The sequence below is a fragment of the Apostichopus japonicus genome, chromosome 20, assembly GCF_037975245.1.
Source record: "Apostichopus japonicus isolate 1M-3 chromosome 20, ASM3797524v1, whole genome shotgun sequence".
Classification (NCBI taxonomy): domain Eukaryota; kingdom Metazoa; phylum Echinodermata; class Holothuroidea; order Aspidochirotida; family Stichopodidae; genus Apostichopus; species Apostichopus japonicus.
Window position 1 is genome coordinate 31,081,525 of NC_092580.1, and position 16,045 is coordinate 31,097,569.

General features: G+C 36.2%; 1 protein-coding gene across 1 annotated transcript in view; it reads left to right on the forward strand.

Moving 5' to 3' along the window:
* Window positions 1-26: 26 nt before the first annotated feature.
* Window positions 27-16,045, forward strand: part of LOC139961122 (leucine-rich repeat serine/threonine-protein kinase 2-like) — a 50,784-nt gene continuing 34,765 nt past the window's right edge. Inside the window, exons 1-20 of the mRNA XM_071960025.1 lie at window positions 27-108; window positions 515-634; window positions 1,322-1,421; window positions 1,835-1,942; window positions 2,446-2,619; window positions 4,258-4,422; window positions 4,997-5,140; window positions 5,650-5,777; window positions 6,065-6,134; window positions 6,395-6,508; window positions 7,861-8,084; window positions 8,388-8,501; window positions 9,105-9,241; window positions 9,651-9,802; window positions 10,908-11,016; window positions 11,475-11,586; window positions 12,469-12,549; window positions 13,575-13,685; window positions 14,351-14,446; window positions 14,874-15,019. Of these exons, the coding sequence (XP_071816126.1) occupies window positions 73-108; window positions 515-634; window positions 1,322-1,421; window positions 1,835-1,942; window positions 2,446-2,619; window positions 4,258-4,422; window positions 4,997-5,140; window positions 5,650-5,777; window positions 6,065-6,134; window positions 6,395-6,508; window positions 7,861-8,084; window positions 8,388-8,501; window positions 9,105-9,241; window positions 9,651-9,802; window positions 10,908-11,016; window positions 11,475-11,586; window positions 12,469-12,549; window positions 13,575-13,685; window positions 14,351-14,446; window positions 14,874-15,019 (2,441 nt within the window). The 5' untranslated portion in view covers window positions 27-72. The remainder of the gene's footprint in view (window positions 109-514; window positions 635-1,321; window positions 1,422-1,834; window positions 1,943-2,445; window positions 2,620-4,257; window positions 4,423-4,996; window positions 5,141-5,649; window positions 5,778-6,064; window positions 6,135-6,394; window positions 6,509-7,860; window positions 8,085-8,387; window positions 8,502-9,104; window positions 9,242-9,650; window positions 9,803-10,907; window positions 11,017-11,474; window positions 11,587-12,468; window positions 12,550-13,574; window positions 13,686-14,350; window positions 14,447-14,873; window positions 15,020-16,045) is intronic.

The following is a 16,045-nucleotide window of genomic DNA, read 5'->3' on the forward strand; positions in this document are numbered from 1 at the left end:
GGGTTATGGGGGGGTGGGGGGGTCTGTGAGGTACTCTACATCCTCTGCTGCAGATGGGATTTTAAGAATGAGATGATTATCTGGGCCTGCAAGAATAATCTCAATCGGGTGAGTAATGATTTCAGTCAGATGAAGTAATCAGTAATAATGTACACAATATATCCAATGCTTTTATAACTGATATAACATATTTTGACTGACCGTGTCAATCTTTCTAGGATGGAAAATGACGAGGGTTCCATTAAAATACTGCAGAGATATACTTTTCACTGACTTCTGAATTAAACTGTTGATTACATAACAAAATAGCGTAAAATATCCTGGTTATGCAGTTTGTAATTGTTTTGACTGTAGACATATCTAGCCTAGCACACTTTAAATGTCTGTTCTGTCATTGGACTGTCAAAATTGGCTCTTTTATTGTGTGTGCGTGTGCCGGATTCTCTTTGTGTATATCACTATGAGAAAAGAAAATGGCTCCATATTAAGTTTCTTCTTCATGTTTGTTCCTCAGGGAGTGGAGGTGTTACTCCAGCTGGGTGCTAATGTTAACACAGGAAGTGGAAGAGAATCTCCCCTCTGTTATTCTTGCCAGAACAACAACGAGGAGATGATGGTTTTAATCCTCGAGCAGGTAATTTGAAAGTCTTCAAGTTAAAACTGGCTTTGAGTTGGATTTTATGCATCCTGGTGTTTGCCAAAACTGCACTGTGAAAGGAAAGGTGAAGTAGCTGAATCTTAGATGAGATCCTTTACTTAAGACAAAAGAGACTTGCACATTTAATGAGTGTTATTGTTCAACAGTCATCAAAGGTTTCTAAATGAAAATACCAAACCTTTAATACAAATTTCATGCATAGATGCTGAAACATTTGATGGTAACTAGCTACTCAGAAATAGTCAGTTTGTTGTAACCACAAAGATCTTTTAGATAGATTGACTAACAGTTGAAATAGATGAACTGATAGTTATCTTAGACTTCTCTCTATCAAAACCAATGAGAAAAATGTGACAATGAGCTGTGTTTACTTGTGTTTACCAAAAATGTTCGATTTTGAAAAGCTGGCAAGTTAAAATTTGGATACAATGACAATCAGCTTTAGATATCAAAAGGGAATAATTTAGTGTTTGAATCTTCTGTAGCTGTTTTGAAGGCTCTAATGTTTGTCTTCTAATATACTATGGTTGCTGTGTATACTACATCTGTGTATTTGCTTAGCAACTTGCTCATATTGTTTGTTATTTTGCTGTGCAATACCAGATGAATAAACCCCTCATGAATTATAATTATTGTTAATATTATGATCATTTCTTTAAACAGAATGTGAGTGACATGCAAACAGCACTTAAATATTGCTTGGATTTGAAGTTTCACCATCTGGCTGGTATCATACTAGCATATATTGGCTACGATCAAGAAGGTTAGTGTGTGCATAACCAAGGGTCTGTGGATGAGTTAGAAGAGAGGGGGAAGAAGGGGGGGTGATGGGGATGAGGTGGGGAGGATGGGGGAAGAGGTTTGAGGGGAGGATGGGGAAGAGGTGGGGAAAGATGGGTGCAGAAAAAGTATCCAGTTAATGATAATCTCAAGCTACTATACATTGACATCACCAAAAGAAGGTGTCAGTTTGGGGTGGGGTTGTTGTAGGTTTGTTTGGGGGGACTATGATAGTTGTTATTTAACCCATGAATGCTGGCTATAAGGCTGTCAACATTAGTATGCCTGAATTTCCACTGAATTTCTTTCTTTCTTTTTTTATTTGTTTTTTATATTGTTGGATGGATATAGCTGTTCTGATTTCTTTCATGTTCTGCTCGTTTCTTCTCCTCACAGTTGGTAATGTCACCTGGAGTAATCTGTCCTTAAATGACCTCCATGCAAAATGGTTCTTCCCAACCTTTGGTAAAGAGGCTACCAAGGCATTCATAACTTCTACTGTCAGTAAGTATAGTTATAATTCACTACACCCAAATTAAGTGGTAAGACAGGGGGTGGGGGCCAAGGTATTCATAAGTTCTACTGCCAGTAAGTATAGTTATTACTCGATACACCCAAATTGAGTGGGGGTAAGACAGGTGGATGGGGGGGGGGGTGTTTGAGAGGGTGATGTCTAAGAGTGGGCTGCTTGCCCAGCCTCTAGCAACTCACGCCTAAGTCTCCTGTCTTCCAAACTCATGAGAGTAAATAAATCTTCAGTAGTAGTAACAGGCAGTTTAAACTTTGATGAAATTTATTCGCTAATCTCTTATATGATAGATTCGTTCCGCCACTCTTATCAAAATTAATTATTTGGTACTTGAAATATCTGGTCATCAATTTCATTGGTGGTGGAAATTGTGAAATATTGGAAGGCTAACCTGCTGATATACAAATTCATAATTATTAATTTTCGCTATTTTCAAGTCAATCTTGCTTTCACTTTTCATCTCTGACCTTCCCTCTAGACATATCGGCCGTAGACTCATCGCTGGCCTCTCGCATCCTCTCCAAGGAAGCGCAGAGACATAAACGGAACAGGATGCGACATCTCCTGAGCGAGCAGAACAAGAGACGGTCATCGCTCTCTCTCATCAAACCAGACGATGTGGACACTGTGTCTTTATTGAGTAGTGAAGCAGGTAATGCACATAAAGTTGTTTGTTACAAAAATTACTAAAGTTTTGTATGTAAAAGACTATTTATCTTACAAAATAAAATAAAACTGTTAGCAAACTGCTTATCCACTAGAGAGCCTGTGTAAGAACTGCGTTAAAGTAAATTGGCCTGATGTTTCGATTCTAGCAGGATCTTCTTCAGAGCCTAAATGACAAGTAACAGTAACAGAAGGGACAAAAACATGCACAGAATACAGAAAGGTTAATGAGCATGGTGAACACAAAGAGATAGATGTAAGGGGATTAGTAGACAAGGGATGGAGAGAAGAAAGAAAGAAACCAGCAGGGGAAGAGGAGAGGTAGGAGATTAACAGAGGAGGGACAAAGAGAGGATTAAGGGAAGGGAGTAGGGAATAAACTGGAGAAGGACAAAGAAAGAAAGGTGTGACGGAAAAAATGGGTGGAAGAGAGCTATGAGAAGAGGAGTGATTGGGAGGGGGGGGGGGAGAAGGGGAGAAGGCAGGGATACAGAAGAATTTATTTATCTAACAGTGTATGAAAGAACCATCAGGATCAGTCTGTAGAAAATGTGACAAAATTATTACATACTAGGTAAAATATTAATTTCAATATGTTGGATTCAGGGGCATAACCACCATTTTTAATTGGTGAGGGGGGTAATCTTGATGTCATCCAGGGGAGGGGTGTAAGGCACCCCCTGCCCCCTTTATGAACTTTAGGTAAAACAGAGGATGCTGAACTGTGAAATGGTACAACATCTTGTAACTTTGAAACATGTTGAAAAAACGTTAGACTGTTACGCTGTACAGCATATTCCTATTATATGTATGTTTAATGTACACAGGGATTTTGGGTTTTTTTTGTCTGCCAGTGGGGGGATGGGGGATGGCTGAGTCCCTCTTATTTCATTCTGGAGGGAGTGGGGAGGTTTTTAAGTATACATGCTGCACCCCTGGTGGTGAAAGAGTTCTGTCATTTTGGTGTTTGACAAAGTAATGTGATTCAAAGTGAGAATCCATGTACTTTTTATTAATGCGTAGTTAATCATTTCTTTTATAATTTTCTTTGCCAAATCCCATCTTGGATCAGGAAAGAAAAATGTACCAGGCAGTTATGTCAACTATTTGACTCGTGACATTCTAAACAAAGGAAAACATGACTTTAACTTGTCAAAATATTCCCTATATTTTTTTTACAATTCTCTTCTGTACTTGAAATGGTCAAGATAATAGAGAGCCTAACAATAATAATAATAATAATAAATTACATTTAGATAGCACTTAATACAGCGTTTCAAAGCGCTTTACAAAAGTAGGAAAGAGACAAAGGAACCAAGGAAAAAAGAAACTAGGAATCAAACAGAAATGTTTTAAGTTGTCTCTTGAAAATACAAAAGGAGGGAGAGTCATAAAATAGTATTGTTCGAAAGTATCAGATCAATTTGACTGAAAAGAAAATATGCTTTATATATCTCATACGGACGAGGTAAAGAATGTGGCACCCTTAACAAGATACAATAAAAATGAAAAGAAATTAGAAAGCAGAGCACTGATGTACTGATTTGTTATTAGTTACATTATTTATATTGATTAATATTGTTTTTGTTTTGAAGTAATTGTAATTACATTTTAATTATTTTAGTAGTCATCACAGAGACCAGTCCTGTGCACAGACAAAGACCTATTGCAACAAGAAGGCATTCTGGAGTTGACAACATCACAGAAGTGGACTCAGTGATTCCTCTCAGGTCAGCTGCATTTGCCAGAGACAAGAGGTCCTACTCTATTTCAGAAGGCACTACATTTGGTAAGAGTAACTGTGCACAGATTAATGGGGGTAGGGGTTCACCCAGTGTGTTACTCCATCTGCTACATCTGGCTTTATGCTGGAAACTGCTGGCTGACAGCATCCACAGGCTTGGACTTGGGCATGGTGTATACTGTTCCTATCTCAAAACATATCATCTTTCCTCCTCCCCCTTTTGCTACCATCCCCCTCCCCCATCCCAACCCCTTATCAGCCATCATGAATCGGCACCTTTACCTTTGATTAACAAATTAGCTTTAAAGCAAAACTTCATAAAGTATATATATTTTTTGTAAGTTTTTCCATTTAGATGTGTACAAGATGTTTTTGACTACCAATTGTGTGCAACGCTTTAATACTGTATTGTCATTTACTAAAGCTACATTGATCCCTCCCATCGCTAATCTACCCCCAAAGATCTCTTTGAGCAGTTAAGCTTATTTTATTTGTGATTCTTGAAAAATACAATCAAGGTAAGTTATTTAGTTTTTGGTTCTTGAATATAGTCATCAACTTTTTCCATTATGACCCTTCATATGAATGATTTTTGGTTTCCTCTTTTCATGTTTTGCAGGCAGGAGGAGACTACTGTCTCTCGATTCTTCTTCGGGTATCAGAAGACCATCAAGCTTCATCCCTCTAAGGAAGCCATCTTTATCGAGTGCAGAACTGCCCATCCATGCTGATGACCCTCGGTGGCTGGACAGCTTCCAAGGAGGTATTGAGGAGATGCACTTGAAACATGTTTATATGAAAAGGCTTGTCTGGAAACATCTACAAAGTAACTCAGATGTGGTATATATATATAGGGACAAAAATCAAAGTAAACCCAACATTTGAAGTTTGAAAATGCTGAGGAACAAAAATGAATTTTTAACTAAAATCTGGTATATATATATATATATATATATATATATATAGATATATATATATATAGGGACAAAACTCAAATTAAACTCAACATTTGAACTTTGATAATGCTGAGAAGAAATGAATTAATAACTAAAAGTGGTATATATAGAGACAAAAGTCAACATTTGAAGTTTGATAAAGGCAGACAAAAAAAATGAGTTTCTTATATATTGTGCAAATTGCAAACCCTTTAGGGTATATGTAAACACACCTGCGACAAAGAATATTAAATTTGGAACATTTTAGGTTCAATGCATATTCAAAGACAAGAAATATGAACCTTTTTTCGTTTACTGTTCACTTGTTCTGTGTTAGATTCTTTATTAGAAGATGGTTTGAAATCTTTCCACGGCTCAATTCCGGATACTACATCTCTGAGTCTCACTCAAACAGATAATCTGTCCGCTACAAATTCTCTGTCACCGATTAGTGATGGTCAACTGGTAAGCTATCTTCAAGTCAGTCAGTCAGTCAGTCCGACTGCTTTAAAACTGACATTTGCTTTGAGTTCTTGTCCTGATTCCCTTTGTAACCGTGCCACGCCTTAATTTGAGTTTCATTCCAGATGCAGTCTTGGCATGTAGGATAGCAAACAGATAAACTCATCAGTAGGGTATCTGTATTCGATAATCTTTCCAAATTCAGTCTCGAAACTCAGATTCCAAAAGTGTCAATATTTTATGGTTGCTCTACTTTACACCTTTTTTTTCTCTTTAACTTTACTCCACAGAAAAGACTGCAAACATCAGACTACTCTCTTTATGAATCAACCTCGCCAATATTACGGTCACCACGCCTTGGTAAGTGTTCAGAGAAGCTTTGTTTTCAGATTTTAAAATTCAAAATAAATCCAAACAATACAAACGTAATGACTTTTAAAGGACGACTAAAGGCAGATATTGAGTTTTGATAAATCATACCCCCCCCCCCCGTCCTTAATTAAACATAGTTAGTGATGGTGACGTACCTTAAATATTGCGTTTTTAAGATATTCAGCATTAAATAAACTATTGAAATCATTGCTTTACATTAATGGTGTCTGTCTACATTGTTTTAACAGCCTTGTCTGCTGCAGAGGTGAGTGAGAGTAGTGCAATGGAAGATTATGCCTCTGATGCCCAGATGCAAGACCCTTTACCCAAAGATGTGTTTGCTAGTACACCTTACAGACGTAGTAAGTGATATTCAGTTTTGCCAAAAAGATATATGTAGGTATTGCTCATTCCACTACTTGTTACGAGTCTTTACAAAGTTTTGTAACATTAGGATTAAACGTAAATATAAACAGTACAGATATTTTTTATTGAGCCATATATATTGTTGTCAATTATGATACCATTCAGCTGTAGTACTCTGCACTGTATAACATAACACTACACTGTAGGATGCTGCATTGCATTACACTACATTGTAGGGTGCTGTATTACACTGCATTGTAGGGTGCTACATTGCATTACACTACATTGTAGGGTGCTGTATCGCATTACATTACACTGTAGGATGCTGCATTACAATATACTACACTGTATTATGCTGCATTGAATTGCACTCTAGAATGCTGCATTATATGACACTACACTATATGATGCTGCATTGCATTCCCTGTATGATGCTGCATTACATGATACTACAATGTAGGGTTCTGCATTACATTACACTGTATGATGCTGCATTACATTATACTGTAGGATGCTGCATTACATTATACTACATTGTAGAGTTCTGCTTTATACTACATCTTTTTGTAGGATGCTGCATTTACTTGACATTACATTGTAGGATGCTGCATTACATAATACTACATTGTAGGATACTGCATTACACTATATTGTAGGATTCTGCATTACATGATACTACAATGTAGGGTTCTGCATTACACTACATTGTAGGATGCTGCATTACATGACATTACACTGTATGATGCTGCATTACATTATACTGTAGGATGCTACATTGCATTATACTACATTGTAAGGTTCTGCTTTACACTACATTGTAGGATGCTGCATTTACTTGACATTACATTGTAGGATGCTGCATTACATAATACTACACTGTAGGATGCTGCACTGCATTGCATTACACTGTAGGATGCTGCATTTACTTGACATTACATTGTAGGATGCTGCATTACATAATACTACACTGTAGGATGCTGCATTGCATTGCATTGCATTACACTGTAGGATGCTGCATTACATTATACTACACTGTAGGATGCTGCATTGCATAACACTACATTGTAGGATGCTGCATTACACTACATTGTAGGATGCTGCATAACACTACATTGTAGGATGCTGCATTGCACTACATTGTAGGTTGCTGCATTACACTGTAGGATGCTGCATTACATTAAACTACACTGCAGGATGCTGCATTACAAAACACTTCACTGTAGCATTCTATAGCATTCTACATTTCTTTACACCACCACCATACAATCAGTCTTCATGTGGTTAAGAAAACTGCAGCTAATATTACCTAAAAATATCCTAAATGTTAAAAATGCTTTATATTTCCTAGAACTGTCCTTGCCAAAACGGAAGAGGCATAGACTATCTTCATCCTCCACCACTGGTAGCATTGACTGGTCCCCCATTATCACTTACCTGAATCTGTCTTCAAACAGCATCTCCAGCTTAGATGCTATCCTCTCAGAGAGATATCTGCTCTCTCAATTTCAAAATCTCACAAAATTGGATCTATCCAAAAATAAGCTGACCGAAGTGACAAAGGATATTCTCCAGGTAACATCATTTTATTTTGTGCATTTCTAAAGTTTCTCTTGAAAACCAATAAATTTACTATTAAAGATTCTTCTTTATATTTCTGTCAAAAATACCTGCAAATTTGAAACAAATGATGGTCAAACAATAAGAAAGAAAAATTATTAATGAAAGATTGTACTGCGGTGGAACTGCAGGGTTTAAAAGGTGTCAGAAACTGTTGTCATATATATCCTTGAAGAAAATTCTTTGAAAATGCATCATTGGATAGGTCTGCTACTTTTATGTTTGATGAATTTAATTTGTCTCTTTCCTTCACTTTAGGCATTACAAGAGTTGGATAATTTTGATGTGAGCGGTAACCAGCTGATTAGCTTTCCTGCAGAAACCTTCAGTTACTGCAGTAAACTTCAAGTACTGAATGTTTCAAGCAATGAGGTAGGACATTCTAGCCTTTTCAATCTTACTTTGGAAAAGGGAGAATCGCAGCTTTTGACATCGGCCTATCATCACAGTTTGAGAAACAAGGAAAAAAACACCTAAATGAGACACCTTGTTTGTTACGTCTGCAGTTTCTGGGGGAAAATGGGAATATTTAAAAATTTATTAAGTACAGATTTCATTGTGGCTAATAATCAAGATTTCAAGTTTTTTAATATCCAGTATAAATACATGGAAGAACATATTTATAAATAGGATATGGAAAACAGTTAAGAGTTGTAAAGCTTGAAATAGCATGTACTATATGTACAAATAATAAATCAAAAGTTAATAAAAGAATTAAAGTAGGTTTTGTGTATTCTTCAGTTTACTTTATACTCTCATATCAAACAGCAGTTTTTGGTTAAAATTTAAGGTACCAAATTTCTTCTGAAATATGCTCAATTATAGGATTTGACAGATCATGAATATAAATTTATTTATTTTCAATTAAAGGTCATTACCTCCCTTAAGTGTTGTTAAAATAAGTTTGAATATGGTTTAAATTAAGAAAAAAAAAAAGCTTTAAATCAACAGATGACTTCATTTTTCTTTTCAAAGATCTACAGCCTGCCAGATGTGCCGGAAGATTCGTGTAAAGCTCTCCATGAGTTGGACATATCCCATAATCCAATTGGGAAGTGTCCTATGTGGCTATCAGAGTACACCCCCAACCTGAGGGTGCTTGTGCTTCAAAGGTAAATGGACTTTTTTCATTTTCTTTCATTTTTACTGCAGAAGGTTGTCTATCTATCCAAATGTTTTACATTTTCCAAGTTTTGTTACAGCTTCACAACCGATCTAGTGATACCATCCAAATGTTGCCAAACCACTGCTTTACCTCCCACTTGCACTGCTCCCTTTGTGGTTGCACACGGTTGCACATGGTTGCACATCAAAGGGTACAATCTTGACTTATCATCTCCATTCTGTGAAATAAACACAATCGTTATGAGAACCACCTCAGCTCTTGCAATCTGGCTCATAAGAATGATAATAGTTTATGGACTGAAGCAAATTGCACATTCAATTGCTTCTTACAATGTTTCCTTTCTGCATTGATATTAATCCATATTTCAAAATAGATTTTCTTCTCTTTATTTCTAGGACAAACATTTCAGCGTTGTCAGAGCAGTCCTTGGCCCTGCCATGTCTCACAACGCTAAATCTCTCGCACAATCTAATGTCCGATGTACCCGGTGTGTTTCTGGAAGGCTGTCCGTGCCTGGAAACATTGAATCTCTCACACAATAAACTTGGTTTGTCCATTCCTCCTATCTTGATCCTTTTGAAGTTTCACCTTTAGTTCTCGTTACATTAATTAAAGGTCATCTATTTTCAGCTACTTCCCCACACCATCAAAGCAAAATAATTCTTATCAGAAGGCTGGAGTAGATCCTGCTAATGTTATAGCCTGTATTTTGATGACTATTAGCTTTAATAATCACCGTCAAAGCAAAATAATTCTAATGAGAAGGCTGGAGTAGATTGTGCTATTTCTTAGCCTGTATTTTGATGACTATTAGCTTTAATAATCACCATCGAAGCAAAATAATTCTAACGAAGAGGCTGGAGTAGATCCTGCATATTACTTAATATATTTTTTTTAGGAGATTATGAAGTAGTATTCATGTAGTCAAGCAACAGAGCCTCACGCATTGCCATTTCCATTGGGGTTGGGAAATGAGAGGGGATTCGGTAGTCACGGATATATCATGATGTCATAATGACAAATGAATTTATGGGCACTTCTACAGACTTGAAACAAAACAGAACACTTTACAAAGTTAAAAAGTAGCTATGATGCGTGATGGATATTTGAAGTAGATAATTGAAATTAGTATGCGTGTTTCAAAAACTGGATGTTCCTATCAAGTTATCTTCAAAATTTGAATGTATTTGATTTTGGACTAAGACATACTACAAGAATTTTCTTTCTTCACTGAAAATTGTCTAATATATAAAGGTTAACCTCTCATAAATTGTTTTTTAATGGAACTAAATTTTTCAATATGTTTAGTGATACTGAAAAATATATCCAAATATTTAATGGTACTGAATTTTTCATTATTTTTAATGATACTGAATATTTCAATATCTTTAATGATACTGAATATAGCAATATCTTTAATGATACTGAATATTTCAAAATCTTTAATGATACTAAATTTTTCAATTCATTTAAAATTTCTTGTTAGGTGAAGCCAAATGTTTTATCATTGCATGGATTTCGGATGATATTGGGAATATTTTATTCTTCTAATATTGTTTTCTAATTCACCAATAATTGTTAAAGTAAATTCACCTAAAGTTTTTTAATTTGTTTTTGTCATGGTTTTGTCATCATTTTTTATTATTTTGTAGAAAGTCTTCCAATGCACCCTCCAGAGAATCTGACAAAGTTGAACGTTTTGAAACTAGGAAACAACAAACTGGGAAGTGATGTCCCTGGGTTTGTACTCAGTCTGCCTAGGTATGTATACTCACTCTTTCCAAAGTTTAAAAGTCATGTTTGCAGCCTCTGGTTGTTAGTTGCATTAATTTCCTTGAGGATATTGCGAATGTTGCAAAGTTTGAGACTCCTAAACAAAAAAGGAAACCTGCTCAACTGCTACATACAAAGACACTCTTCACTTACAAACCACTGTGAATTCTTGCATAAGAGTTAGAAGGACTGAGGAACTGCCTTTGAAGAAGATCCTGTTAGGACAGAAGCATCAGGCACTCTAACTTTAATCTATTACCTACCCAGGCAGTGTGCATTAGATGAGTAGTTTGTTAACAGTATTTCTTTTATCTCAATGGAAGCAAATCTACCTCAGATCTATCTTAAAGGAAATTAATTAAGGTTATCCTACCTTCCTTCCTTTTTTCTTCTTTTCTTTTATGTTGTTCTTCTCAATATATTTTGATTTTTGATTTTCATGCTAGTCTGAAGAGTATTGACCTGAGTAACAATGGCATCAGCACCTTTGCTGCTCCTTATCAGTGGAAGAGTTCATCTCTGAGAGAGGTCAATCTCTCGCACAACAAGATTAAAGAAGTAAGCTACTATGATAGAGGAGGAAGGGATTGAGGAGAGGGGAAGGTGGGAGGTAGTGAAGAGAGGGGAATGTGGGAGGTAGTGAAGAGAGGGGAATGTGGGAGGCAGTGAGAAAGGGGAAGGTGAGATGGAGAGGGGAAGGTGGGAGGGAGTGAGGAGAGGGGAAGGTGGCAGGGAGTTAAGAGAAGGGAATGTGGGAGGGAGTGAGAAAGGGGAAGGTGAGATGGAGAGGGGAAGGTGGGAGGGAGTGATAAGAGGGGAAGGCTGGGGGGGGGGAGTTAGGTGATAAATTTGCTGACAAAATGGACATCTTACAAAGTCTATTGCTTTCTTGTTAGAGAGGTCAGCCCATAGGATTAATGCAATGAGACACCAATTCCATGAAATCCTCCTGTTGTCATTATTCATATATATTTTTAGTTAAAGTAAATAGAGTCATTACAAAGTGATCACATCATGGGATGCCGTTTTCCTGTAAAGTTTCTGCATGATGAAAGCTAAACATGTATGTATTAGTCACTATTTCCACTTAAGAAAAACTAATATTCTGACCTCATACTTGCTAGAAATGTTACCTTGTGTCAATATCTTACACAGTATACTATTATATTTTCATAATGTTTTCTATGTAGAACGTACAGTGTTCACTATCAACAAAGTTATACACAAACAAGACAGCGTGTCACTGAATTTCAATACCAACTTGAATTTCTTTTTTTGGGGGCTTCACTTTGTCATCTGTTGACATTCTGAGAAATTCTCACTTGTAAAATACATCCCATTTTGTCGCCGTGTTTTCTCCTGGTTTCTTACAACCTGTTGCGAAGCAGAACCTAAACTGGTATTTTGATGACCACTTTTCCCTACTTTCATTTATTGCAGTTGAGTCTCGATAAGAAGTTTGACTTGCGGAACTGGCTCAAATTGGAGAAGTTGCTTTTGTCTCACAATAAGATTGGCAAGGTTTGTCCCAACTATTAAGGACTATAAAAGTCCCTGTAAATTATCTTCTTGAGTGTGTGTGACAATTTTGCCAAATCTACTAGCATATCTGCAAGTATTCTTCAAAATATGATAGGATATTGATCAATAACAAGTACCCTCCTACATTATTTGATTCACTTGAAGCTTAAGTAGGGAGTAATAGTTGAAATTGATTTGCTCGTCAACATTTTGTCACACCAAAACTTTTTCATAAAGGAATATTAATCAAATGTAAAAACAAATTGAAAATTTCATAATTTGTCAACTGTTGCAGTATAATTTGAAGGGGATATTGACTTGTCAGCAAATGACGTACATCGTACTGAGATTTCATTACCAAGAAGCATAACATATTTTTAGTCAATATCAACTCAGAAAGCTGCTTTAATGCAGGCTGGTTACCATGGAAACAAAATAACCTGCTTTCTTTGTTTGAAGATTTTTCTGTTGAAGTAAATATGATGCTATTAACTATACAGCATTCCTGTGAAACCAAAGTGGGGCAAACAATTTGTCTGTCTGTCTGTCTGCCTTGTAATTTTCTTAATGCTTTTTGAGCACAGAATCCCGGATGCAAACAAGCCTTTTAGGGCGATCATCACAGACATCAAATGAGTCCAGAATTGATTTGTAATGCTTAGATTTTCCTTTATGTAAATATGTGTTAATCTTTATTAGCATATCGGGTTGGAAATGCATTGACTCTTTTTATTGACGTTTGGTGATATTGAATCAGTTTATATGATCATACAGAGTGTTTCAATTTTTTTTTTTGTCTTTTACCTTGGATTAATCTGGGTTGCCTTTGGTATATGCAAATTGTTTTTATATTAATATTTGGACGCACTCTCAGTGTGATTTACCATACGTGTATGTTTTATGACATTTCCAGATATCAAATTCATATGCAAATTGCAAGAGAGTCCATGTAAAAAAATCTTTATCATCAATTCTTTCCTGTTTTTAATGCACGTTTTTCATAAATCCATTTTTTTATGAACCAGATACCAAAAGGACTTGGTCAGCTGACTGCTTTGTGTACATTGGACATTAGTTACAACAAAGAAATAACCACCATACCGGACCAACTAGGAACACTCTCAAAGCTGTGGGAGGTAAGATGACATATGCTAATTAGGTCCAAATAGATTTCTTTTCCCTCACACCCTTCCATCGCCCCTCATCGTCATTCATTGACCTCCGTCTACCTTCATGGCCTCCTGTATATAGTCTTGTTCTTTCTTATTTCAGTAATAAGTGAAAAAATATGGTTGTGCAGTCGTTAAATTGTGTTATTTATTCTGTTCTTCAGTCAGCCTCCATGCTGTGTGTTTAGTACCATTTCTTAAGCTTCAAATTGCAAATGCATTTTAGTATAAATACATGGTTATGGAATTTATTGTAACCAAAACCCCAGAAGGATAAATTGCTAATGTTAGAGATGTATTAAAATTGCATTTACTGTTACAAAACTTATGTTTATCTATGGATGTGCTTGAAAGTAAATTGCTGTTACAATAACTATGTTTATCTATGTTGATCTATTCATGTGCTTGAAAGTAAACTGCTGTTATGATAATTATGTTTATCTATAGATGTACTTGACAGTAAATTGCGGTTACAAAAGTTAAGTTTATCTATGGATGTGCTTGAAAGTAGACTGCTGTTACAATATCTATGTTTATCTATGGATGTGCTTGAAAGTAAACTGCTGTTATGAAACTTATGCTTTCTTTGATTCTTCTTGCTATGAGTCACTGTTTTTCAAATCTCATCACAGTTTCCTTTAGATGGCCTGAAACTGGACTTGGATCCCGCTATCCGAAAAAGCCGGACCAAGGACATCATTGGATTCCTGAATCAAAAGTTGAAGAAGGTATGAAGCTGATTTATCAAGAATGGAAACCGACTTTGGCATAGATCTTGAATCTGGGGATAGAACAGGGATAGAACAGAAAGATTTTGGGATAGAACAGGATTTGAATGATCAAACATTTCTTTGCCCTTTTTCAAAATTCTAACGTTCCTTGTTAGATTCTAAAATCTCATGATTTGTCAGCTTTCTTCTTTCCTCTGATAGTTTCATTTGTAGATATTAGGCTGATTTGCTTACAAGTCACAGAAGTGTATTGAACCTATGTTTGCAAGCAAATGGATACTAAACAGATCAAGTTTAGTGAAAAATCTGTCTTGCAATTTTTTCAGTAACAATGCTATGTAGGTGAGGTTAGGGATGCCCCCTCCTTCCCCTTCAAATACAAGTTCTGAGTGATATGCTACCGATTTCTGTCTATATTTCTCAGGCCGTGCCTTATTTTCGGATGAAGCTGATGGTAGTTGGCTATGGTGGGCGTGGCAAGTCTTCACTCCTGGCCAGGCTGAGGAAGGATAAGCCGGGCAAGAGACGAGTCAGTACCGCGACAGTTGGCATCGATGTTGATGAACTTAAGTAAGTCTAAATCAGGCTACAGACTGCTTCAGCTATAATTATGAGCTAGAGAGAACATTAAACATTTAAATAGCTTTCCTTGCAGAGCCCAGAGCTCACTGTGTTTTTTTTTCTGTGACAATGCTCTTGTCTGTTTATGCTCCAAAGATATGGAATAGACTGCAAGAATATATACAGAACAGTCAGTATAAAAAATCGGAGCTGAGTTGAGTAAAAATATCTGGATGGATAATGGATATGTTTATTGATTAGGTTGACTATTGTGCATTTGGAGATTGGGAATGGATATGTTTATTGACTAGGTTGACTTTTGTGCATGTGGAGGTTGGATAATGGATATGAATATTGACTAGGTTGACTATTGTGCATTTGGAGATTGTGAATAGATATGTCAATTGATTAGCTTGATTATTGTGCATTTGGAGATTTGGAATGGATATGTTTATTGATTAGGTTGACTATTGTACATTTGGAGATTGGGAATGGATATGTTTTTTTATTAGGTTGACTATTGTGCATTTGGAGATTGGGAATGGATATATTTTTTGATTAGGTTGACTATTGTACATTTGGAGATTGGGAATGGATATATATTTTGATTAGGTTGACTATTGTGCATTTGGAGATTGGGAATGAATATATTTTTTGATTAGGTTGACTATTGTGCATTTGGAGATTGGGAATGGATATGTTTATTGATTAGGTTGACTATTGTGCATTTGGAGATTGCGAATGGATATATTTTTTGATTAGGTTGGCTATTGTGCATTTGGAGATTGGGAATGGATATATTTTTTGATTAGGTTGTCTATTGTGCATTTGGAGATTGGGAATGGATATGTTTATTGATTAGGTTGACTATTGTGCATATTATAACACTGAATGCATTAACAAAAAACAAATAATAAGGCTCACTTTTTAGTAAACAGTGTGCACAAATAACCTTGTCTATCCCCCTCACCTTTTCTTTCCTCACTCCCCTTCTTCTCCCCACTTCCTCTTCCCCTCCTCATGTCCCCTCCTCCA